The 24934-nt window shown below is 60.6% G+C and overlaps 1 protein-coding gene across 1 annotated transcript in view; it reads left to right on the top strand.

Moving 5' to 3' along the window:
- The window catches only part of PRRX2 (paired related homeobox 2), a 34689-nt gene that overhangs the window by 7501 nt on the left and 2254 nt on the right, over nt 1-24934 (top strand). Inside the window, exon 2 of the mRNA XM_070430016.1 lies at nt 24347-24534. Coding sequence (XP_070286117.1) covers nt 24347-24534 — 188 coding nt within the window. The remainder of the gene's footprint in view (nt 1-24346; nt 24535-24934) is intronic.

Genomic DNA, 24934 nt, shown 5'->3' with positions numbered 1-24934 from the left:
AGGCAGGAGCCGGTGCCGGTGCTGCGGCTCAGAAGCTGGGTGACACCCCCCGGGCTGGGGCCTGTGCAGGGTGCTCCCCGGCCGGGGAGCAGGGGAGCAGGGAGAGAGGGGCTGCCAGGAGAGGCGGGGCCTCCGCAGAGCCGCAGGGCAGAGCCTGCCGGGACCAGCCCGGTGGCATCTCAATGTGCTGGGCAGGGAGGTCCTTAAAGACCCAGACGCTCTGGGGCCCTGCCCCGCGCTCCCTCCACATCTGCGAGGCTCTTGTTCCCAGCCTGGCTCCGAGGGCCCCTGATGACAGGACACGCTCCACATGGGCCTTCACGGCTGATGGCGCCTCTTACTGCACCTACAAATGCAGCGGCTCCGAGAGGCAGGCTCTGGGCCTCTTTGTGACCACCCTGGGTTTCTGGGCGTGGGATGGGCAGCTGGGACCTTCCGGTTTGGGGGCAGTGGGAGGGGTTGGGCGGGAGTGGGGGTGACGAGCTAAGAGAAGCCAAGGAGCTGGGACCCCGAGGCCGGAGAGGTGGATGGGTGGCAGATGGCCTCTTTGTAGAAGGTTCTGGGTGGGGGGCAGTGAAAGAGCAGGAGGCCTAGGGGTCAGAGACCTGGAAGCTTCCACAGAGCTGAGCAAGCACCTTCATTCCTTGAAAACTGACGACATGAGAGAATGTCGCCTCCGGTGACGTTGCCGCCTAGAAGGCCGGGGTGGGGGGGGTGCCGGGGTGGGGGGGCGCCGGGGTGGGAGGGCCCGGACGAGGAGTCGGGAAACTGGACCTGCCCTGCCCGAGGCCCCAGTCACTGAGCCCTGTGTCCCCATGCAAGGGGCTGGACCGTCTGCTTGTCAGCCTGTGGTCCAGGAATCAATGCACCAGCGTCACCCGGGGAGCTGGTCAAAATGCATGTGCAGCCCCGGACGGTTCGCTCAGTGGTGAGAGTGTAGGCCCTCAGACCGAACGAAGGGTCTTGGGTTCAATTCCCGGTCAAGGGCACGGACCTCAGTTTCGGGTTCAATCCCCAACCCCATGGGGACACGACGGGGTGTGTCTCTCTCATGTTGATGTTTCTTTCTCTCTCTCCCCCTATCTCCTCCCTCCCTATCACTGTCTGAAAATCAATGGAAAAAAATCCTTGGGTGAGGATTAAGACATTAAAATAAAATAAAATAAATAAAATAAAATGCATGTTCATAGGCCACACCCAGCCCAGGGGCTCTCCAGGCCCGGCCTGGGCCTCTGCATTTACAGCCCCGTTGTCCTTAGAGGGTGAGAGTCCTGACTCCTGAGGGCTCCGCGCACCTCCCTCCTCCTCCTCAGCTGGGGAGTGGAGAGCCGCCTGGAGTTGCCTGGAGGGGCCCAGGACACAGTTGGGGGGGAGAGGGGGGACTGCCCCGAGGCTGAGCCGCGTTCCCAGAGGCCTGACTTTGTGCAGGAAGCTGTGCTGCTGGGCCTGGGAGAGAGCAGTCACCAGCATCATTGAGCGCCTACTGAGTACCCGCCCCAGGCAGCCCAGAGCTGGCCTGCAGTGGGTACTGCACTGGGGGGAGGTTTCTCTCGGTCTCCTGACACCTCTAGCTGCCGGGATGGGGGTGAGGGGGGGGCAGAAGCCTCCTGCTGAGCCGGGGCCTCGGCCACTCCTGTCCCTGGAAGAGCCCCTCCTGGCGCCCCGCTCCCCGCGCAGCGCTCCCTGGGCTGGGGCGTCCACTGCCCCAGTTGCCCCCCCCGCCCCCTCTCTGTCCCCCTCCGCCCCCGCTGGCCTCCCCGCTTGCTGTGGGCGCCGAGGTTTATGGCGTTATTAAAAATGACATTTAACCAGAACTGGAATTACCACGCGGATGGCTGCAAACCCGGGAATCAAAGCCGAGCCGCCGGGCGCGCCTGGCAGGGGCCGGGGCCTCCTCTGGCCGCCAGAGCCCCGAGCGGCCTCCCATATAAAAGCCCGCGGAGCGGAGCGCCCAGGTCTTGAAAGCGAGCGCACCTCCTTTCATTAGACTAACAAATAGCACGTAACAGAAAACAGCTGTTAGCAGCGGCCCCTAATGCGCTCAAGATGGGCCGTGGGCAGCTGGTCCAGCCTGCGGGCAGCCGACCGTGCAGGGCTCGGGGTCTCCTGCCCCCACCCAGGGGGGTGCAGGGTCCTCAGGGGCGCCTGCACTCGCCTTCTCCCGTGGGCCTGCCCCTGCGCCCTGTGGACCTCGGGTCTCCTCCTCCGCCTCGTCACACAGCCTCTCTCCTCGCAGATGGGACCCGGGCGTCGAGGTGAGTCTGTACAGGGACCGTGCCCCTGGGTCGTGGCACCCCGGCCTCCCCTTGACCCACTGGGGGACTTGACCTGGTTCTCCTTTTGTCATCTGAGAGGACTTGCGCCTGCTTGAGGGTGGTTGTAAGGACTTTCAGGGGTGACCAGAGTTGGTAGCTGAGCACATGAGAACGGTTTGGCAAAGGTTCCTGCTGTTATGATTAAAGTTAGGGAAACTGAGGCTCAGAGAGGGTAAGTGACTTGCCCAAGGTGACACAGCAGGTGGAGGAACCCCAGAGTCATGCCCCCTTCCTGGCTTTCCAAAGAGCAGTGGAGCCCGGCTGGCGTGGCTCAGTGGTTGAGCGTGGACCTATGAGCCAGGAGGTCACGGTTCGATTCCCGCTCAGGGCCCATGCCCAGGTTTCGGGCTCGATCCCCAGTAGGGGGTGTGCAGGAGGCAGCTGATCAACGATTCTCTCTCATCGTTGATGTTTCTGTCTCTCCCTCTCCCCTCCTCTCTGCAATCAATACAAATACACATTTTAAAAACAACATGGAGCAGCGGACACAGGTGGGTCTGACAGGGCCCCGCCCTCGGCCTGTGGCAGGGGGTGAGCTCACCTTTGAGAGAGAGAGGGCTGCCCCTGCCCCTCACCGGGGCCAGGAGTCCCCTCGAAGCCCCACCACCACTCCCTGGACTTGGAGGCCAGGGCCCTCTGCATGTGATGTCTCCCCAGCACCCAAAGCACCGTCCCCACTGCTCGGGGGCCCGGGCACCCAGACCAGGGAGGCTTGTCCGGAAAAACATCCCGAAGGTGGGAGAAAGGACACAGCGGCCCTTCGCTCCCTGCTTCCCTCCGAAGATGAAGCTACAGAAAACAGGCCTTTTGTCTCCCCAGAGAGATGCTGTGTTAGACTCTGTGCCCGCCCCTCCCCCTCCCAGATAGGCCTTGCTCTTTGGTTCCAAAGAGAGGGGATGGGATTCATGAATTCGCCCACTCACGCATTCACTCATAGGTGTGGTCAGGTGAGACTGGCCCCTACCAGGGAGTGGAGGAGGACGGCATCGTCCCTCCCCGCGGTCCACTCGTCCTCATAAGGGAAGTGAAGCATTATCCCCATCTTACAGATGAGAAAACTGAGGCTCAGAAAGGCAAAATGACTTAGCCAAGGCTAGCCGGGGAATATAGAGTGACTCCCCGTGCAGGGCCCCCACCTGGTCAGGGAGCTGCAGCAGCCTCCTGTCTCCCCACTTCTCACCTAGAAAGCACTTCGGTTCCCTGAGGAAGGGGCCACTCTTCCAGGGACCCCCTTTGCAAAGCCTGACCCTGGCAATGGGGCAGGAGGCTTTGGGCTGGGGCTAGGGCCTGGGGCCATTGGGAATCTCGTGTTTCAGAGAGAGACAGCGTGTGTTGAAGGGAAGGCCGGCGTCTCCGGGGAGCTGGCTGCCCCCGGAGGAGAGTGTCAGGGCTCCAGCGGGAAATTGCTGGAGACAAGTACAAACGGCTGCTCTGGTGTCACTGGGGAGGAAGCAAGAGAAGGTGAAGATCTAACGCGGCCAAAAGCGGAGCCGAGAACTTGTTTAAGAAACTGTTGCTGTGGCAGAGAATTCAAACCTGGGGCCAAGCAGAGCTGGGCTGGGGGCTGCCTTCTCCAGGCCTGGCTGCTCTCTCAAGGCAGGGAAAAAGGGGGGCCTCCCCCCAGCCCTTTCCTCCGCCCTCCCACAAATACTCAGGGCCAGGCTGTCGGCTGAATGCTGGGGTCTCCGCAGGGAGCCAGGGAGGTGTGGTCCTGGCTAAGAAGGTGTCCTGGGTGCTAGGAGTACAGATCATGGGCCTCCCTACCTGGTCTGGGGTTCAGGGAAGGCTTCCCGGAGGAAGCAGACTTTTAGGAGGGGCCGGAAGGATGCGTGGAGTGAGCCAGAGGAAGAGGTGGGAAGGGTGCTGCAGGTGGAGGGAACAGCAGCTGCGGGGCCTCCAGGTGAGAACGAACGTGGCTGTTCTGGGAGCAGAGGGCTGGGCGGGAGCACGCGGGAGGCCGGTGAGCAAGGCCTGGTTCAGGAGTCGCAGGTTTTGTACTGAGAGCAATGGGGATGCTCTCGGTGCATCTGTGGGTGTCTGGGGTGTCCGGGGCACCCAGGCCCCCCTCCCCAGCAGCTCTCTTGGTTAGTAAGTGTCCCCTGTCGTGGGAAGTGGGTGGCTAACCTGGGGACAGCAGTGGTGTCCGGCTGCCCAGAGCCTCCCGGGTTCCTTCCTCTCCGAAGGAGACCCGGCCCAGGCATGCTGAGGTCTAAGATGCCAAGTCGGGGAGGGGAGGCTCCCAGGGCCTCAGAGCCAGAGGCAGGGCCGGTTCTGTGCCCAGCGTCGGGATCACCCGTCCACCTGCAGAACGGCGGTGCCAAAGGCATAGACCCAACACCAGGGCTTGGAGCCATAGCACAGCAGCCCTGAGATGGCAGGTCCATAGCAGACCCGGCGCACGATGAGGAAGGTGGATGAGGATGGTGGGCTCGGGCGGGCCGCTGGCTGCGCAGCCTGCATCCCTGGAGGGATGGAGGGACAGAGGGATGGAGGGATGGAGGGATGGAGGGACGGAGGGACGGAGGGATGGAGGGATGGAGGGATGGAGGGATGGAGGCACGGAGGGACGGAGGCACGGAGGGACGGAGGGACGGAGGGATGCTTTGGGGTGGGCGTAGCCAGGTCAGGGCCGTGGAGCTGGTGACGGTGGGAGTGGCTTTCGAGTGTGTTCATCTTCATCACGATCATCGCACTGTCTGGGCCATTTGTTGCGCACTTGCTACGTGCTAACCCTCCCTGCGGATCATCTCGGAATTCCTCCCTGATCCCCTAGCCCAGTGGCCGGCAAACCGCGGCTCGAATGCGGCTCTTTGGCCCCTTGAGTGTGGCCCTTCCACAAAATACCACGTGCGGGCGCGCATGTACAGTGCAATTGAAACTTCGTGGCCCATGCGCAGAAGTCGGTATTTTGTGGAAGAGCCACATGTGGCTCTCGAGCCGCAGTTTGCCGACCACTGCCGGTGACCGGGCCCCTCTGGGAGGGCAGCGTTGGCTCTGGCCCCGGCTGCGGGCGCTGACTGCCCCTCCCGGGCGGGCAGCATGAGCATCTGCTTCGTTTCCCAGGACACACAGAGCCAGGCCTCATTTCATGACGAACGCCGCCTGTGCAACAGCACGATTATTTTTATGCTGTGGTATTTGAGGTTAAAAATTCCAATGAGAGGTTAATTGCAGCTTCTAGAAGGTCTGTGGATAAGAGGCTGAGGAGGAAGGCTGAGAGGCTCAGCTAGGCTCCCTCAGGGTACAGATGGGTTCTTGCCACCTGTCAACAACAGCACACATGTGCACACACATGCACTCGCACTCACAGTGCACATGCACACATGCACACACACAACGCACAGGTACACACATGCACACACAGACATGCACACACTCGCACCGTGGATCCCTGGGCTGCAGCACAGTGTGGTGTTTGCACGCGTGGGAACGCTGATCTGAAGCTGCTTTCCCGCCCCTTCCCTCGCTGGCTTCTTTCTCTGCCAGGACCTGGTGTCCAAGTGGCCCCTGGAAGCAGGTTCCGGGAGGACCAGGCAGCCAGGGTGTGGGGAGGCAGGTTCAGGGAGGTGCACAGAGCTTGGGGCCAAGGAAACAGTGAGCATATGGGGGTGACCTCCCCGGCCCAGCTCTCAGCTCCTCCCACACCCTCCTCCCGCCGCCCGGGAGCCAGAACGGATGGAAAGGAGTGAAGAGTGGGTGGCGGGCCGAGTGGGATGAAGCCCGGTTGGGGAGGAGGCAGGAGAGCCATCGCCCAGTCCAGAGAGGCCCAAGGTGGGTGCGCCCCTCTAGCACCTGGGCTCAGAGCCCTGGGCTCCGGGGAGCTCCGTGCAGCTTCCTGGGCTCTGGGGCGTCCAGGCAGATATTCGCTGCTTTCTGGAAACGGGGAGCAGCAGCAGGGGTTGGGAGAGCGGGGCTGCCCTGGCACCGCGGGTGCATGTGGCCGGTCCTGGTCAGGAGGGCAGCAGCCCTGGGGGTGGGAGGGAGCCCAAGGGCTGGAGCCTCCTCATGTGCCGGAGAGACCCCAGGGAGAGGAGGTCCAGAGCTGGGCTGGCAAGTTAGCCTGGCCCCGTTCGCTCCCTGGGGCAAGGGGCTTCCCGAGTCTGAGCCTCAGTTTCTCCATCTGTAAAGTGGGGATAATGGCAGTGGGCTGTGAGGAAGCAGTGGTAGGAAGCACCTCCTAGTCCTGGCCCGTGGCCGCTGTAGCAGTTGGTGTTATTACTGCTGTTGCTACCGCACAGGCAGGTCCCTGAGAGGGCGGGCAGAGGACCCCGCCCCACCCCTGGCAGCTGCTGGCCCCCAGGGTCCCTCCTCTCCCCAGCATGGGGAGGGGGAGTGTCCCACCCAAACTAGCTTCATGTTAAGGCACGTCTCCCTCCACCCCGGCCCCACTGTCTTCTTTATTCCCACTGTCCCTGGCACATTCGGGTGAGATGGAGGGGAGGGATGAAGGCAGTGTCTCCACCTCCCTCAGCAGGGGCTGCGTCCATCCGTCCATCCGTCCATCCGTCCGTCCCCGGGGACAGTGCTCCTCAGCCTTGGGCAGGGCAGGGTGGGGCTCTGGCTCCCAGCTCCACTGTGGAGACCTCAGACTGTGGCCCCATCTTCCCCTCCACCCGCCGTGCCAGTGCTGCCAGGCCGCCATTAAAGTCACTTCTCTGGGTGAAGTCACTGTCCACAGGGAGCCCCTGCGGGACCCCCTTCATCGCAGTAACAAATAGTCCCTCCCGGAGAGCGAACCTGTGTGCTCCCCCCTCACCTTCACGGAAAGCTATCAAGTTCCCATTTTACAGGTGAGAAACAGAGGCCCCTCCACTCAACACATATTTCTGAGCCCCTACTATGCGCAGGCACTGGGCAGACACCCACCAATCGGCCCTTAGGAGCGTCCCGCTTACAGGAGACAGGCAGTGAGCTGACAATGAACGGGTATCTAATTGCCTGCCGATGGGTTCCACCAGGTTGAGAAGCACAGGGGCCTCTGGGGCTCAGAGACGGGGTGTCGCCACCCCAAGGCTGCACAGCCAGCGCCCGCCCGGCAGAGCTGGGATCAGACCCCAGAGCCATCCCATCCTGCTCAGGGGGCCCTCCCAACAGGCTGCAAAGATCCACATCTCAGATTAGCTGGGGGAGAGCCCACAACCAGCCCAGGCACAGGGCGGGACTGGGAGCGAGGACTCCAGAGGCGGGTCCACAGCCCCCCTGGCGCTGTGCTCACCCAGATGGCGGGGGGTTGGGGGGGTCCAAGAGTGGAGGGCACATTCCTCTAGCGCTGCTGCTGGGCAAGGCCAGGTTCCTCAGCAGTGTCTAGTTAGGACTGTCCCCCCCGAGGGACAGAAAACTGGCCCCAGGTAGCGTAAACGAAATTAAGGTCATATTCATACTAGTAGCTGGAAAGTCCAGGGTGGGACTTCAGGCTCCACTGGATCCAGGGCTTACACAGTGGAGGGACCAGAGCCTCTCGAACGGCCAGGATTGGGGCCCTGCCCTCTGAGCCAATCACAGTGGCCGCAGAGGAGCCGTGTGCTGATTGGCCGAGGGCTGGGGGCTTCATCTGACCCCTTGGACCAAGAGGGGCGGGATGCTGCTCTCCAAAGTGTACCTCCGGGATCTGTAAGGAAGCTCCCATTTATAAGGAAGAGTTCCCTGAGCAACGCGGGGCCCTGTATCCTCTCACCTCATCCTCACCGAGGAGCCTTTCCTACACTCCCTGTATCAATGAGGCAGCCAAGGCTCAGAGAGGCCAAGGAACTTTCCCCAGGTCACCCAGCTCGGGGTGGAGGAGCAGGAACTCACTCTGGGCCTCTGTCTCAACCAGTCCATCCAGGCGGCCTGGGCAGCAGGCACTGCGGCCACCCTTTGCCATCCTGTCCCCCATTCTTGGCAGCCACTTCTCTTTTTTACTTTCCTGGGGGTTGTGGCTGAGGCATCTGGACAGTGGACATACTGTGTACTGGTGTGCTTCCCATCTCTTCCCAAGTCTGCCTTCGCCGAGGTCACATGGTAGCTAGAAGTTGGCCTCGGTGGGAATGTTTACACCCCAGACATTGGCAAACATTATCAATGACGGGTCCCTCCTCCCAGAGAACTGATGGCTCAACGTTTATCAGCACAACACAGGTTATGATTTAATCTTTGTTTTCTCTTTTAAATAGACACTTTTTTTAGAGAAGCCTCAGGTTCATAGCAAAACCGGGCAAGAATCACAGAGTTCCCACACTCCCCTTCCCCGCAGACACGCACAGCCTTCCTGTCGAGCCATCTGGTCGCTACGATCCACGAACCAAAATGGACACATCAGGGTCACCCAAAGTCAGCCAAAGTCCACAGCTCTCCACGCGATGGCATCAGACGGAGCAGTTTCGCTGCCCAGAGGCTCCTCTGTGCCCTGCCTCTCCGTCCCTCCCCTGTCCCCCATCCCTGGCAGCCTCTTATCTTTTGACCGTCTGCATAGTTTTGCCTTTTCCAGAACGTCACGTCACGTGTTGAGTCACACAGCATGCAGCCTCTGCAGACTGGCTTCGTGCGCTTAGCAACGTGCATTTAAAGTTCCTTCGTGGCTTTTCGTGGCTTTGTCGTTGATCTCTTATGGTTGGGTAACATCCCATCGTCTGGAGGTACCACCGTTCACCCGTCCACCTACCGAAGACAGCGTGGTTGCGTCCAAGTTTGGGCAATTGTGCATGACGCTGCCATGAACATGTGTGTGCAGCTTTTCTGGGTGGACGCGCGTTTCCAGCTCCCTGGGGTACATACCAAGAAGTATGACTGCAGATGAGCTGGTTTATTTTTGTGGGAAATCTCCAAACTGTCTTCCAGAGCGGTGTCCCCGCGTGCGTCCCCACCAGCAACGAATGAGAAGGAGTCGTGTTGCCCCTCGTCCGCCAGCCCTTGGTGCTGTCCGTGTTGTGGGTTCTGGCTGCTCTCATAGGTGAGCAGCGGCATCTCCCCGTTGCTCTCACGTGCGTTTTCCTTATGACTACGATGTGGAGGGTCTTTTCATGGCTTGGTTACCTTCTGGGAGTCTTCTCTGGTGAGATGTCTGTTAGGGTCCGTGGCCCGTTTTAAAAATCGGGCTGTTTATCATTAAATTTCGTTTAAAAAGTTTTCTCACGGGAGATAGTCTAAGAAACAGTTGTTCTCTCGGGGCCGAACTAGCCTTGCCGACACGACTTAGCCATGTGGTGTTTCTGTGCCGGAAGTGGAATATCGTCCTATGTGAAACACGGAGGTTGGATCATTTCTCCCTTCGCCTCAGGCTGTGGGACCTTAGAGAAGTTACTAGACCTCCCAGGTCCCCTCCCCTCATCTGAATGACAATGACCTCTGCTTCCAAGGGTTGCAGGGGTGCGGATTCCGTGTGTAAAGTGCCTGGCACATTGGGAGCTCCGTGGAGGGCGGCTGGGGGAACCCCTTTGAGAATCATGATCAGCACTACGGTGTCTGCACATGGTCCTGGCGGCCGACCAAAGGCCTCCTGGCTGGGCCAGGCCTCCGGCCTGGGAGGTTCAGTCCCTGTCCCTTCATGAGCAAACCCCCTCTGCAGCCAGGGCTGTTCTGGCCGGTCTAGGACCCTGTCCCCCACCCGGGCCCTGAAGTGTGGAAGGGGTGCAGCCATCAGCACCCTCCAGAGCTGTCTGGCTCAGGGGGTGAGGGGAGGCCACTGGTGGAAGGAAAGGCAGGGGGACCAGGAGCCGCCACAGGCTCTCTCTAGTCCCAGGAGAAACTGCCTTCGCGGCGACCGGAGGCAGAAGTGGCAGGTGCCTCGTAGGACAAGCTTCCCTCCAAATTCACGCTCACTCGCTCCATGACCGCGTGCTAGGAGGTTAATACGCTCGGAGCCAGTGTTGCTTAGTCCTGGTCAGTGGCCTGGCCCTCCCTCCTCCGAGCCCGCTGGGGAAGGGGAGAGCGAGGTCAGGAGCCCCCAGTTTGCTGGGTCTCCCCTTCCTGCCCCATGCTGTTCTTCCCCCAGGCCCACGTGTTTGGGGAGTGGGGGCGGGGGGCAGGGTCCCCACCGCCCGGAGCCTTTCATGTGGGACTGGGCCGGGAAGGCAGAAGGACTGCCTGGCGGTCTCCGGTTCCTGGGCACGTTCGCGAGGCCATTCCAGAGCTCATTACCTCCAGGCTGGGAACTTTTTAAAAGTGTGGTTTTGTTCTACACCCGGCATTTCTGACAGCCAGAGTTAACAAGCCCCCCAAGTGAATTCAGGGGGTATTAAGGGGAAAGTTCTAAACAGAATTCCTTCTCCATCGTGTAAGCAGCTGGGGGGGGGGGGGGGAGGAGAGGCTCTTCCCCCCAGCAGAGGGTGAGTGAGGCACTTTGATGTGGGCGGCTTCCTTATACAGTCCCTGGAGGAGGGGGCAGTGAAAACCTAACCTGGAGCCAACAAATTACTTGCAGTTCGCAAGCACACACTCAGCCCATAGGGCTAAAGGCCGGAACAAAAATAAACAAACATAAATAATTGGGGGGGGGGGGGGCAGACAGGGAGGGAGAGGCCCAGGGAGGGACCAAGGGCGGGAGGAAGGACAACAGCGACCCACTGTAGCCCACTCAGACCATGAGCCTTCATTCTCGAGTGGGCGATTCCCCAGGTCCCGCCGCGGATCGCTGCACACGGCCTTGCCTAATGAAGGCAGCCTCCACGCAGAGCCGCTCGTAGCAGGAGTGGGCCCCGCACACCCTCTCGGGGCTCAGGGTTTGATATGGGGAGCAGTTGTGCATAAGCCCCGTGTTGGAACCTTGCCAAGGGCAAGGACGCCCCCACGTTCCCGGAGCCTCCCTGCCCCCAGGTGCTTGGGCGGGAGGAGCGCAGCCAGGGAGTCAGGGTGCAGCTGAGCGGAGGGTGTCTGAAAAGGGGAGGGAGGGGCGCCCCAGGGAAAGGCCCTAGTTAGGGCCAGCTTTGGGTGACCTTGGGTCCCAGGTGTGCGCCTGAGGAGTTACGAGGGGGCGCATCTGGGCAGGGGCGGGGGCTGGAGTCCAACAGCCCGGCCGTGTGGCCTTCTGGCTGTGTGACCGTGGGCCGGTGCCCTCTGCAGCCTCAGTTTCCCCGACCATGAAATGGGGATGCGGGTGTACCTGACTCCTGGGGTGATTGTGGGCGGAGAAGCGCGTGCGGCGCGCCCAGCCCAGCTCCTGGCCCGCGGCCGGGCACGTGGGAACCGCCTGTTGGATTTCCGTGAACTTGGTTTTCCAGGAAGAGACGGGGGAGCCCCCGCTGCAACCCGGGACCTAGTGGAGACTAGGGGCGGGGGGGACGGACGTGTCGGAGCCGGAGGGCGGACAGGCGGCAGGAAGAGGAGGGAGGGGGGCTGCGCCTCGCGCCCCCTCCTCCGCACGCGCCCCGCCCTGCGCGCCTGTCCCACCCGCACTCTGGCGGGGCGGCGGCGGGCGCGGGCCGCGCGGGGCTGGGCGCGCCGATCTATTAACGTCTGTGTGTCTGGGCCGCGGGTCTGCGGCGAGGCAGGCGCCAGGGGCTCGCCTGGAACCAGATGTGCCGCGGCGCCGCTCTGGCCGCCACCGGCGCGGCGCGCTCGCACGCACGGGCTGGCGCGCACATGGCCGGGCGGGGCGGCGGCGGTTGGCGCGCCGGGCCGGGCACCCCCTGGGTTTCGGGGTCGACCCCAGACCCGCTTGTGCGTAAAAGAAACCCCCACCCCCACCCGACAGCCGCGCGCCAGCAGAGTCCCGCCCAGACGGGGAAGTGACACACACACCACCACCCCATCCCCCCGCACGCCGGGCTCCTGGGTGGGTTGCCCCGCCCGCAGACCCCGTCTCCGAAAGCCCGGCCTCCCGACACCCCTTACAAGGGCCAGGGACTCTTCCCGCACCCGCCCCCCAAGTTTGTTTTCTTAAGTTTGTGTGTAAGATTTTTAAAGTTCTGAGTCAGAGCTTCCCTAAGATGAAGTTTGGGCCGCGCTGAGCAATGCCGGGCGGGGGAGGGGGGAGGGGGGGAACAGGGCGAAGGAAGGTGGGGCTGGCGGCGTTGGGACCCTGGGTTCGGAGGGGGCGTTTCAGCCCCCGGGGAAGAAAGGGTTACAGTGAGGACCGACCCAGCTCGGCACCAAAACTGCTGCAGCCTCAGGGTGGCCCCCAGCCCGGGCTCGGGCAGCAGCGGGCCCCACGCCCACCCCAGGGCCGCCTTGGGGTGCTCCACTCCTGAGGACCGGCTGCTTCCCTCTCTGGACCTCCTCAGGGTCCTGTAAAGTGAGGGGGGCTGGGCCCCCGAAACTCCCAGGCCTCGCTGTGTGGGCTCCGGTGGCCAGGCAGGACCACTCCCAGCAGAGGAGGCTAGGGAAGGGGGGAGAGGGGGAAGGGGACACTGGGTCCCCCCTGGATGGAGGTGGCAGGAAGGCAGAGAGCAGGGGGGAGGGCAAAGGGCAGGGCTGCGCTGAGGCTGCCCCTTGGTCCGCAGCCCTCCCCCCCCCCACCCCATGCTTCCTTTGAAGATATGTGGAAAGAGTGGATTTTCCCTGCCTTGCAGCCTTCCCTGTCCTGGAAATGGGGGGCTGGGATGCTGAGTGGGGGCCGGGGGTGTAGCTGCATACTCATCAGCACTGGAAGGTGAGGCCTCTCTCAGGGGCACGTGGGGTGGGGGGCTGGCACCCCCTCCAGGGCTGGGCAGCGGGAGGGCTGAGACCTGGCCAGAGCTTTGGCCTGTGTCAGCGCTGCGGTGGCTGCACCCTCGCATCACTGTCATCCTGTGGGAACCACCACAGGCCGGCTTCTCGGACGCGGAGGCCCAGCAAGGAGCAGAGCGAGGAGCAGGGACAGGCTCGAGGCCACAGCCGGGAGGAGGCGGGATTCCAGTCCAACCATGGGCTGGGGCTCAAACCCCCTTTATGGTTGGAGGCTGGCAGAGCAGGGCCGTGGGCTCCAAACCTTCCGGAGGCAGAGGGAGGGTCCGGCTGAGGCATCAGGATGGCCAGCTGCCTGGCTCCCAGCCCCGTCTGCCCTCCTGGGGGCCTCTGCTGACCGTCCAGGGCTCCTCCACTCCCCACTTCCCCGCGGGAAGAATGATGTCCTCTTCCTCTGACCTTGAGCACCGGCCATGCCAAGCGGAAGCCTTTCCCTGGCTCATGCCCTGGCCCCTAATTTTTATTTTATTTTAATTTATTGATTTGAGAGAGAGAAGGAGCGGTAGGGAGGGGAGGGGAGGAAGAAGGGGGGGGCATCGATTTGTTGTTCCACTTATTTATGCATTCATTGGCTGACCCCTGTGTGTGCCCTGATCGGAGATCGAACCCACAACCTTGGCATATAGCAACGACACTCTAACCAACGGAGCTACTTGGCCAGGGCTAACAATTTTTAAAAAACAATCAAGAAATTTGTCTCACAGATGGGAGGGTCAGAAGAAGTGGCAGCTTTTAACAGTTTCCACCAACCGAGGACACATAAGAGTCTTCAACTGTTTGGATAGGCAGAAAATGGGGATACCTCCCCATCGGGACCCAAATCCCATTCATCCCTTCAGCTATTTATTCATTCAGTGTCTACTGAGCACCTACTGTGTGCCAGACACTGTGCCAGGAGCTGAGAACAGAGGCCAGTTCAGACTGTGACGGTGGCAGGGCTTCTCCAGAAGCATCTGTGAGGGACCCCCCACCCCCAGACACATGCAGGGCATTAAGCGTCTCTTTTAACCGAGCTTCCCAGGACTTGCAAAGGAAATTGTCAGCGACATCCCTTCCAGAACTCGGGAGACCTGCTATCAGCCCCTCCCACGGGGCCCCAGGGTGGCAAGGGGGCAGGGCAGGCTCCCAGGGCCCCAGCTGAAGAGACTGCCTTCAGAGGTTAGCGAGGTGGCCCTGGGAAGAGTCCCCGTGTGCGGCCCCCCAGTGTGTAAACTCAGGACAACTGGGACACCCCCAGGGGAGGATCATGGCTCACTGGAACGGAGTTTGCTAGGGTTAGGGTTGGCTGGGAACCTGTCGGGGATGCTGCAGGTGGCTCGGTACCCAGGCCCTGAGTGTGCACCCCGCTGGGGAGCTGGGACACAGACAGCCCCCCCCCACACACACCACCACTGTCACAGAGCAGGGGGCCTGCAGACTTGAGGGCACCAGGACCCGTGAGCCTGGCGTGGGTGTGGGCAGAGCTCTCAGACTTAGGCGGAGAGGAGTGGTCAGCTAGGCCGCACGAGTGGGGGGTGGTCCCTGCGGCCAGATGCCAGCACTCACCTGCCTCCAGCAGGTGTTGGCTGCGGGCTTCCGGCTTCCAGGGCCCAGGGCTCTGAAATGGGAGAGTAAGCCCCACCCTGGGTCCTTCACTGCAACGTCACCCTGGCCTGGACATTGTTAACAAGGGTCTCGTTCCTCCATGTGTCAGCCCCTTGGGGGACAGACAGACGGGACGTAAACCCGTCCCTGCCCAGCTGTGTGCCCTGGGTCCGTTCCTGCACCTCTCCGAGCCTCAACTGTCCCCAGCGGAGAACAAAGCTTAATCACAGTGCCTTCCGCATTCTGGAAGGCAGGGCTCTGTAACCCAGTGCCAGGCTCATAATAAACGCTCAGTAAATTGAAGCCAAAAAAGGGGGTGGGGAAGGAGGGGCCCTCCTCTCCTCACCACAGGCCCGAGCGGTGGCCCGGAGGGAGGCGGGAGGCAGAAACACTCAAGGCGGCCGGGGCGTCGAGGGGCCAGCCTCAGACTCACAGTTTCCAGCAGCCCAGAGCCAGGGATGGGTCAGAGCCTCCCGCGGTGCTTTAAAGGCCAGCCTCCCCGGGAGGCCAGCACAGTCCGGAGCCAGGAGCCAGGGTCACGGGAGGCCCTGCCAACCAGGAGAGGGGCCAGTGGGTGCTGCCTTCGTCTTGGATGCTTTCCTCATCCTCAGAGACTGGGAGGGGCAGGCATTTGTGCTCTGGTGGACAGCTGGTTGCCCCCAACCCCGTATCCCTGGGTCAGGAACACCCCCCCCCCCGCCCCCCGCAACTGGGACCCCCAGGAACAGAGGGAGCAGGAAGGAGGGAAATGTGTGTTCTCAGGGCTCGGATCTTAGTGGACCTAAGTGGGGGGCCCATTGCCTTGCTGAGCCCTTGGCCCAGCCCCTGTCCCCCACCAAGCCTCAGGTTCCCCATCTGCAGAAATGAGGGAGCCCGGCCGGCGTGGCTCGGTGGTTGAGCCTGTGAACTGGGAGGTCACGGTTCGATTCCCGGTGGGGCCACATGCCCGGGTTGTGGGCTCGGTCCCCAGTGTGGGGCGTGCAGGAGGCAGCCGATCAATGATTCTCTCATCACTGATGTTTCTATCTGAAGTCAGTAAAAACATATCTTAAAAACCAGGGGCTTTGACAGAGGCCATGTAAGACCCCTGAGGTCTGAGTCCCGGAGAGGATGAGGACAGTGGGCTGGAGACCCAGAGCTGTCGGCAGCTTTGCTTCAGATCCGAGCCACAAGGAAACGGCCGTCTCTGTCCCAGCCTCCAGCCCCCCGGGAGCTGGCCGTGGGCTGAGAGAGGCCGCAGCTCTTCCCCGGGGAGGGGAGGGGGGTAGGGGGCCCTGAGCCCCAGCAGCCGCTCACCCCGGTCTGGAAATGGTTAACGAGGGCAGCTTTCCTCCAGATCCCAGCCGCTTATTAAAATGTAGGTTTTACAATAAATTTGGCATTTGGCCACCAACCTCAGATTAAAACCAGACGCTAACCCCCTTCTAGAACCAAATTTTGAGCAGAGAGCTGCTGTCATCCTCCTCAATGCTTCCGACCCCCACCCACCCTGCACCCCCACTCCTCCAGGTGCCCCCACTCTCCGGAGCGTGGATTTGGGGTCTCAGGAGCAGGCAAAGCTGGGCTCACATGACCGGCTGTGACCAGAGGTGACCGGAGGCCTGGGAACTTGAACCCTGGCTCCTGGAGTTCTGAGCGGACAGCAGTCAGCCCTGCAGGCTGGGAGCTTCCAGAGACCCCGGACTTCGGGATGGCCCATTGTACCTTGGCCTTTGACCTCCCGGCCCTTGTCTGTGCCCGAGAATAGGACACACGCTCCCTGTTCAGTAGCTTCGTCCCTGCGCCCCCCTCATTGGGGCCAATGACCCCATTTTTCAAAGGCTCCTGGGCCTCAGAAGTTTTTGCCTCATCCTTGCCCACCCTCCCCCTGCACCCCGCTTCCCGCAGTGGGCCTGCTGTACCCCACGCCGCCTCCTGGCTGCTCTCCCACTGAGGGTTCCCCAAACACCCCACCCAGAGCAGCTTTGGGGCTCCAGCAGCACTGAGCCACCGTCTGGGCCTCAGCCCCTCGTCCCCCACTCCGTCCTCCCCTCCCGGTGTCCCCTCAAGCACTCAGCGGTCTCCTTGTCTCCATTCTCTGCCAACCCCTGTGTCTCTCTCTGACCTCTCCCCCTTTTCTGTGTGTGTGTGTGTGTGTTTTAAAAAACATATTTTTATTGATTTCAGAGAGGAAGGGAGAGGGAGAGAGAGAGAAAGATCGATGATGAGAAAGAATCATTGATTGGCTGCCTCCTGCACACCCCCTACTGGGGATCGAGCCTGCCACCCGGGCATGTGCCCTTGACCTGGAATCGAGCCATGACCTCCCGGTTCATAGGTCGATGCTCAACCACTGAGCCACGCCAGCCGGGCTGAGTGTGTTTTTTATAACAGCTTTATTGAACTATAATTCACATACCATACAATTCGCCCACTTAAAGTGTACAACTCAGTGATTTTTAGTATATTCGGTTGTACAGCCATCACCACAACCAATCTTAGCACGTTTTCCCCAAAAAGAAACCACGCACCCTTCAGTCATCAGTCATCACCTCGAATCCCTCCCGTCCCCCCCTGCCCCAGCCCCTGGCAACCGCTAACCGCCTGTTCCTATGGATTCGCCTGTTCTCACTCTCCCTCTAAGTGGGATCACACGGAAGGTGGCCTTTTGTGAGAGGCGCCGTCTCCTTTCACGGAGCACGCCGTGTCCCAGGTGCTCCCCGTTGCACCGCGATCCGCGTTTCGTTCCTTTTCACGGCTGGACAATGTTCCGTTGTATGAGATGCTGCACTGGGCCGTCTCCACGTGTTGGCTGTTGGGAATGACGCTGCTGCGCACGTTCGTGTACAGGTTTTGTGTGGACGATGTTTTCCTTCCTCTCGGGCGTGTACCTAGGAGCGGAATTGCTGGGCCACATGGCGACTCTGTGTGTAACGTTTGAGGAGCCGCCAGGCTGTTTTCCAAAGAGACTCCACCACTGCACATCCTGGCCAGCGGCGTGGGAGGTCCGATTTCTCACACTCTTGCCGACCTTGGTCGTTACCTGACTTTTGGTTCCAGCCGTCCTGGTGGCTGTGAAGGGGTATCTTGTGGGGTTTTGATTTGCGTCTCCCTGGGCATCCTCTCACGTGCTTACTGCTCGTTCGGATACTGTCTTTGGAGAAATGTCTCTTCCGATCCTTTGCTCATTTTTAAGTTGCGTTATTTGACTTTTTATGGGGGAGTTCTAGGAGTTCTCCGCTTTCTGTATGCAAGCACCCTGTCCAACATGTGATCTGTAAACACCTTTACCTTCCTGTGGGTTATCTTTTCACGTTCTCGGCGGTGTTCACAAAAGTGCCTGGTTTCGGGGTGTCTGAGTTACCCTTTCTCTTTAGTTGCTTGGGCTTGGGGTGTCACGTCTAAACCATTGTCTGGCCCTTCTGAGGGGAAAGTGGAGACTTCACCTCTTTTTCTGGAAGGAGGCCTTCCTTCATGTATCTCGTCATTCATGCCGAAGGATTTCTGAAACCAAGCTTCTGGTTCAGGCCTGGGATGCAGCCATGACAAGGCCAACCTGGTCCCGCCTCCCTAGAGTTTAGGCTCGGCTGGAAGAGACCAGCACGAAGCAGAAAACCAAAACAGAGGAGCGACTGAATCACAGACGCGAAGGACGGGGCCGGGGCCCAGGAGCCTACGACAAGGAGACCCGCCCTGGTCTGAGGTCTGGAAAGACCTCTCAGGGCAGAACATTCAGGCTCAGACTAAAGGCTGGGTAAGCATTCACCAGGCAAAAGGGGTGCAGAGCGCCAGGCAGAGGGGACGGCATGTGCAAAGGCCCTGAGGCAGGTAGGAGCACGTGCTGTCTAGCAGGGCAGGTCCCCTTGGCCCACTGGCCCCTGCGCTGGGGGATGCAGTGGCCCCGTGGAAGCGCGGGCTGCATGCCATGTCCTTTGGACGGCAGAGGCTCCAGACCCCAAAGAGACCCAGATGCGTTGCTGCTGCCTCCAGGGCCCTGCGAGGTTCCAGGGGCCACGCGGGAGCCTCCCCAGCCTCCTCCGGACTCGGGTCCGCTCAAGCCTGCAGGGACCTTCCTGCAGCCACACTGGCCTCAGGGCTGGGAGGGGTGGAGGCGGCAGTCCCAGGCCGGGGTGGCTCACAGCGGCCTGGGAGGCCACGGAGCATGGATGGGGCCCCTGGAACCCCGCTGACTCCTCGGGCCCCCCTGCATCGTCCCTCCTTCTCCAGACTGGTAGCTATAAAAGCGCGTCAGCACCTTGGGTTTTGTTCTAAATTAATGAGGTGCCACATCCTTGGAAGGAGGGGGGACAGTGGCTGCAGTGGCTGACTCTCCCACACCCCTTCCTCCTGCCCCGTGGTCACGATCTCACGTGATGGCACTGGCTGCCTTTATGGCTCTGTCAGGAGGACCTGGACCCCGGAGACAGCCCAGGACACAGGGCAGGTCTGCAGTTTCTCCACACCCTGCCAGTGCCTCCTTGTTTGTTCACTCATTTGTTCGTTCATTCACTAACGCTCGAAAAATATTCGTGAAGAGTTGACCTTGGGCCGGGCTCTGCGATGGGCCCCAGAGAGAAAAAGAACAGTAAGTTCCAGGTCCTGCCTGACAAAGGACCCCACACTTACCCTACAACGACAGCGTGTGTGCGTGTGTGTGCGTGTGTGTGTGTGTGTGTAATCTGAGAAGGCTTCCTGGAGGAAGCGATGTATCAGCTGAGACCTGAAGGTAAGGGAGAGAAGTTGCAAGCCCCAGAGAGGTTTGAGCACGGATTTCAGAGAGGGTGTGGACCCTGACAGCAGCCCTGAGATGGCCCAAAGCCCGCACCCAGGGTGACCTGGGTGGCACCCTCCAGTGGGTAAAGCCAGAAAAGCCCTCAAGAGAAGGGCTCTGATCACCAAGGATTTTCCCAGAGCTGGGCTGGGGCCAGGGTACCTCCTCCCTCCTTACCCCTGGCAGGTGGCTACCAGGGGGGGTGTCGAGGAAAGAGAGGGCCTAGGGCAGGGGTGGGCAAACTTTTTGACTCGAGGGCCACAGTGGGTTCTTCAACTGGACCGGAGGGCCGGAACAAAAGCATGGATGGAGTGTTTGTGTGAACTAATATAAATTCAAAGTAAACATCATTACATAAAAGGGTACGGTCTTTTTTTTTTTCAGTTTTATTCATTTCAAACGGGCCGTATCCGGCCCTTGGGCCGTAGTTTGCCCACGGCTGGCCTAGGGTTTGCTGGCAAAGGCTCTCAGTCACTGTGTGAGGCTGGGTAGTTCCTGGCCCCTCTCTGAGCCTCCCTCCGGCCTCTGTAAGGCGGAGACGGCGGCGCTGCCTGCTCCTCTGAGGCTGTGGGGCCTCCTGGGAGGTGAGGCTGGGAAGTCTGCCTGTACGAGCTCAGCAGAGGCATGGAGCCAGCCCTCCTCTGCGCCTGGTCCCTGGTCCCCGAGTGTCCGGGCCTGAGGTCAGCTTGGCCTGAGATGAAACCAGCTCTTGAGCCCCTTGCGTGGGATTCTGGCAGGGTGGGCTGGCCGCCTGGGAAGCCCAGAGCCCAGGCTCCCTGCTCTAGAGGCCTCTAGGGACCCCGTTTCTTCTCCTCCCTCCTCCTTCCTTCTTTCAAAATGCTGACCCGACTCCGTTGCAGGCCTGCCCTTGGTCCTGCCCTCGTAGGTCTCACAGGGTGGGCAGCCCTCATGCCTCCCCCTCCTGGGAGCCCCCCTGGCCTGCATGCCTGGGAACCCCGGCGCATACCCAGCTCCAGAAGCGCTCTGTGGCCGTCACAGCCCTCCTCTCGGTTGTTCCCTACACCCCAAGACCCTGCAGAGGTGCCCGGAAGTTCATGCACGAGGACCAGGTGGGGTGGGCTTGGGCCGGCTGCCCGCGCCACAGTTGGTAAGACCTGGGAGCTGTGCTGCTCTGCGGATTCACATCCCAGCTCGGCCTTTACTGGCCATGTGGCTTCGCCTCCATGCCTCAGTTTCCTCATCTGTGAAATGGGGCTAAGAGTCCCCCATGAGGGCCAAATGTTACTGTCTTTTTCTAATGAGATTCCTGAGGCTGGGCGGGGTTAAAGGGTCCTCCCACCGCCACTCTGCCTAACCCAGGCCCTCCCGCTCCCCTAGCCACTGTGAGGGGAGGTGGGGGGCCCCCTCACGTCTCCCCGAGTAGCACTTGGGTCCTCAGAGATGCTCGGGCAGCAGTTGAGGATGCGGTTTGAGAATTCCTGTCTGAGCCCTGCTCCCCGGGGCCTTCAGAGGAACCCAAACCGCTCCCAGGAGCCCTGGGGAGTAGGGGGAGAGGGCGAAGCCCTTGCTGGCTCCCTGGCCCCCCTCCGCTTCCTTCCTCAGACCTTCCTGCCTGCACGTTCCGCAGCCCCGAAGCCCCTGCGCCCCCCCTCCCCCCGCCGGTGTTAATGTGTTAAATCCACATCAAGGTCCGGGGGACCCACTGTTTATTTTTGTGAGCATGTTGGCAGCGATCGCACTGGGGGGAGGGGAGGCGACCGATTTGGTCAGAATAAATGCTAATTAATAAAAGTTATTTATTTGGGTTGGAGCTCGCGCTGGCCCGGGGGTCAGGCGCAAACTGACTATTTGAAGCAAAAACAAATAGAGAGGGTCCCTCGGCAGCTTGAGAAAGGCCGCGCCGAGAGGCGGGTTTATTTGTCTTGGGAAGAATTTGCCGTTAATTCCCTCCAGACTATTTAGGCCCTTAAATTACACGGAATAAGGAAAACCATGGGTGCGGGGGAGAGGAGCCAGGAACACTTGATCATCTGGCCGAGAGCAGAGATTTTAAATGTCTCTGGCCCGCAGTCAGCCAAATAGCTGGTATGTGTGAAATAATGTGATGGCGTAGTGCTGCGCCCCAGTCACTTTTTTCCGTTGTAACATAATCGGCCAGAGTCATCGGGGCTTTAAGGGCGAGAGAAGTTTCTCTCCGCCCCGACCCCGCCGCTCACGCCAGCATCTGAACCGCCCGCCCGGGGAAAGGGACGCGGTTTCGGGCTTCGTTTTTAATCCCAGAAAAAAGCAGAACTTTTATTGAGCGCAAGGGAACTTTGGGCACAGCCCGGCTTGGCCCGAGCAGGCCTGGGTGCTCGCTAGCCCGAGGCTCAGAGAGTATTTGTTTATTTCCCAAATGCTCTGAGCCCACCACCGTGCATTTCTCAGGAGCTGATCGCTGGGAAGCAGAGGCCGCCCGGGAGCCCTGGCTGAGTCCAGAGCTCTGGGTTCGAGTCCCGGGTCGCCTCCGAGACGCTGCTGGACCGTCCTCAGCCTGGCCTGCCTCTCCTCCGCCCGCCGCGGGGACTCACACCTCCTTTCCACAGTGGGCTCGGGCGACGCAGGGGGGCCTTGCCTCCACGCCCCACGCGGCTGGCACACGGACGTGTGGTGCGAAGGGCAGCGAGCATGTCCTGGGCACTTGCTATGCTCTGGACACTGAGTTAAACTCAGCTCCTGACGGGGACCTGGTGTGACCTCGGGCCCGGCGGTGAGGTCTTCCTTTAGGACAAAGGGCCCCGCCCTGGCCGGCAGCTCAGCTGGTTAGAGCTTCGTCCGGATACACCCACATGGTAGGTTCAAGCCCCGGTCAGAAACCAGCCAATGAAGGCATAAGCAAGTAGAACAACAAAACCCATGTTCCTCTTTCTCTTTCTCTCCCCACCCCTTCCACTCTCTCCAAAATCAATCAATCACAATTTTAAAAAGCAAAATAATATGCTATTTTTTTTTTAAAGTGCCCAGTGCGCCCTTCCCATGGGCTGGGATGGGGACTCGGGTGCTTGCGCACCAGCCGGATGCGTGAACCTGGAGACCCTCCCCGGCCCACAGGTCACCTTCCTTAGGAGCGAGGCGGGTGAGCTGAGCCTTCCAGCAGACAAGAATTCCTACCCCAGCCGCATGGCCTTGGGCACGCCCTCAGCCTCAGTTTCCCCGCATGTGAAGTGGGTGGTTGGGGGGATTCAGTGGGTGGATCCTGCCCAAACCAATTGTTTGGGGGCGCATCCCATCCAAGCTGCCTCAGCAGGAACGGGGGGTGGGGGGGGGGGAGGGCGGTCCACCGCCGTGGAGGCCAGCTGGCCCTGGGGGCGCGTCTGGGGCGGGGAGGGGGGGCAGTACATGCCTTGGGGTGACAGTTTCCGCTCCACGTCACCGCACAGTTTGGTGAAAGAGGGGGTTTGCTTCTTCCGGCGCCCACTTGGCGGGGCGGGCGCTACAAAATGGTTTTCATTTACACACCCTCGTCTTGAATTGCTCTGAAACTTCCCGAAAAAAGTCTCCTTTTTTGGCTGAAATGCCTCCTGCGTTGGGCGTGTGCCCAAGCCTGAAGGGGGGCGGACGTGGACTCTGCAACGGCTGGTGTTCCAGAAGCTTCCGTCCCGCGTGGCCTATTGATCATCACCCAGTTTTCAGCACATGGGCCCTTGTCGTTTCGGTTTAAGGTTTCTTCCCGCTGGAGGGGCTGGGGCGGGGGGAGGGACGTTCCCGTCCGTCCATCCATCCATCCGCGCCTTTTCTTGGAGGAAAGGGGTGAGGAGTGAAGCCTGAGCCAGTCCGGGAGGGGAGGCGGCTCTGAACCAAACTCCTGCCGAGGCTTCGCTCAGCCCTGCGGACAGTGACCGGCTGACGCTGCCGTGTGGGGCCCGTGTCCCGGGTGCGGACGGGGATGTAGCGGCGTCCCAGCCCGTGTCCGGTCCACCCCGGGCCTGACCGTCAAATGTCTCCGGACGCTGCCAGGTGCCCCCGGAGGCCAAACCGCCCTCGGCTGAGAACCACCGGCCCAGACCCAGCTGTGGGCCGGTTTCTGCCTGACACCCCCAGACCCCCCCCCCACAGTCACTACAGTCTCACGGCACAAGTCAGCCTCAGCTTGAACCAGCCAGCAAACCCGGCGAACCTCGGAGCTTGTTTGAAAACGGGGATGGAGTGGTGTCCATTGCAGGGCCTGGAATGTTCTAGAGCAGTGGTTCTCAACCTTCCTCATGCTGCGACCCTTTAATACAGTTCCTCGTGTTGTGGTGACCCCCAATTTCATGGTTACAAATGGAACATAATTAAAGCACAGTGATTAATCACAAAAACAATATGTAATTATATATGTGTTTTCCGATGGTCTTAGGCCACCCCTGTGAAAGGGTCGTTCGACCACCAAAGGGGTCGTGACCCACAGGTTGGGAACCGCTGGGATAGAGCATCTCAGTTTCTATCTCACTCCTTCTCCCTTCCTCTCTGAAGTAAGTAAATATATATATATATTATTTCAGAGAGGAAAGGAGAGGAGAGAGAGAGATAGAAACATCAATGATGAGAGAGAATCATTGATCGGCTGCCTCCTGCATGTCCCCCACTGGGGATCAAGCCTACAACCCAGGGAACCCTTCAGGCTGGTGCTCTACCCACTGAGCCAAACCAGCTAGGGAGTGTAAAAATATATTTAAAAAACAAAAACAAAAAAAGCCTGGCTGGTGTGGCTCAGTGGTTGAGCATGGACCTATGGACCTATGAACCAGGAGGTCATGGTTCGATTCCGGATCAGGGCACATGCCGCGGTTGTGTGCTTGATCCCCAGGGTAGGGCGTGCAGGAGGCAGCCGATCAATGATTCTCTCTCATCATGGATGCTACAATCTCTCTCTCCCTCTCCTTTCCTCTCTGACATCAATAACAATATATATATATTTTTAAAAAACAACTCAATGCAAATTGCTGAGCAGGTGCCGAGTGATTGTCCAAGCTTCACGGTGCAGGGGCGGCCTGGCCGGTCTGGGGGGCTCCGGGCACCCACCGCGCTGTCCTCTGCCCTGCTGACCTGCTGCCTTGCTGCCCTGTCCTCCCCGCAGGTGAGTGTCCCAGCCCCGGGCGCGGCGGCGCCCCCAAGCGGAAGAAGAAGCAGCGCCGGAACCGCACCACGTTCAACAGCAGCCAGCTGCAGGCGCTGGAGCGCGTGTTCGAGCGCACGCACTACCCTGACGCCTTCGTGCGCGAGGAGCTGGCCAGGCGCGTCAACCTCAGCGAGGCGCGCGTCCAGGTGAGCGCCGCCATCCCCGGCCATCCCTGGGGCCGCCCAGCCCCCATTCACTCGGGTAGGGAGCTGCCGAGGTGAGATGTTTAAGAGCAGAAACATCTGAGGCCAGGAGGGCTGAGGTTCAAATCCGAGCCCTGCCACTCACTAGCTGTGTGACCTAGAGCAAGTTGCTCAACCTCTCTGTGCCTTCGGTGCCTCCCTGTAAAACGAGGATCGTGTGGGTGTATTTTATAGGGTTCTCCTGAGAATTAAAGGGGTTACTACATTTTAAAATTTTTTAAAAAGGGAGTTACTACATTTGTAAAGTGCTTCGAGCAGTGCCTGCCACAAAGGGGTTTGATAAAGTCGTTTTAACGTGTTAAGTGTTCACTCTGTGCCGGCTCGGAGCTGAGCGCTCAGCCTG

This window comes from Myotis yumanensis, unplaced genomic scaffold (assembly GCF_028538775.1).
Source record: "Myotis yumanensis isolate MYYU_CA2020_CCGP unplaced genomic scaffold, mMyoYum1.0.hap1 SCAF_12, whole genome shotgun sequence".
Classification (NCBI taxonomy): Eukaryota; Metazoa; Chordata; class Mammalia; order Chiroptera; family Vespertilionidae; genus Myotis; species Myotis yumanensis.
Note: the sequence above shows the minus strand (reverse complement) of the source record. Positions and strands in the feature narration are given on the sequence as shown.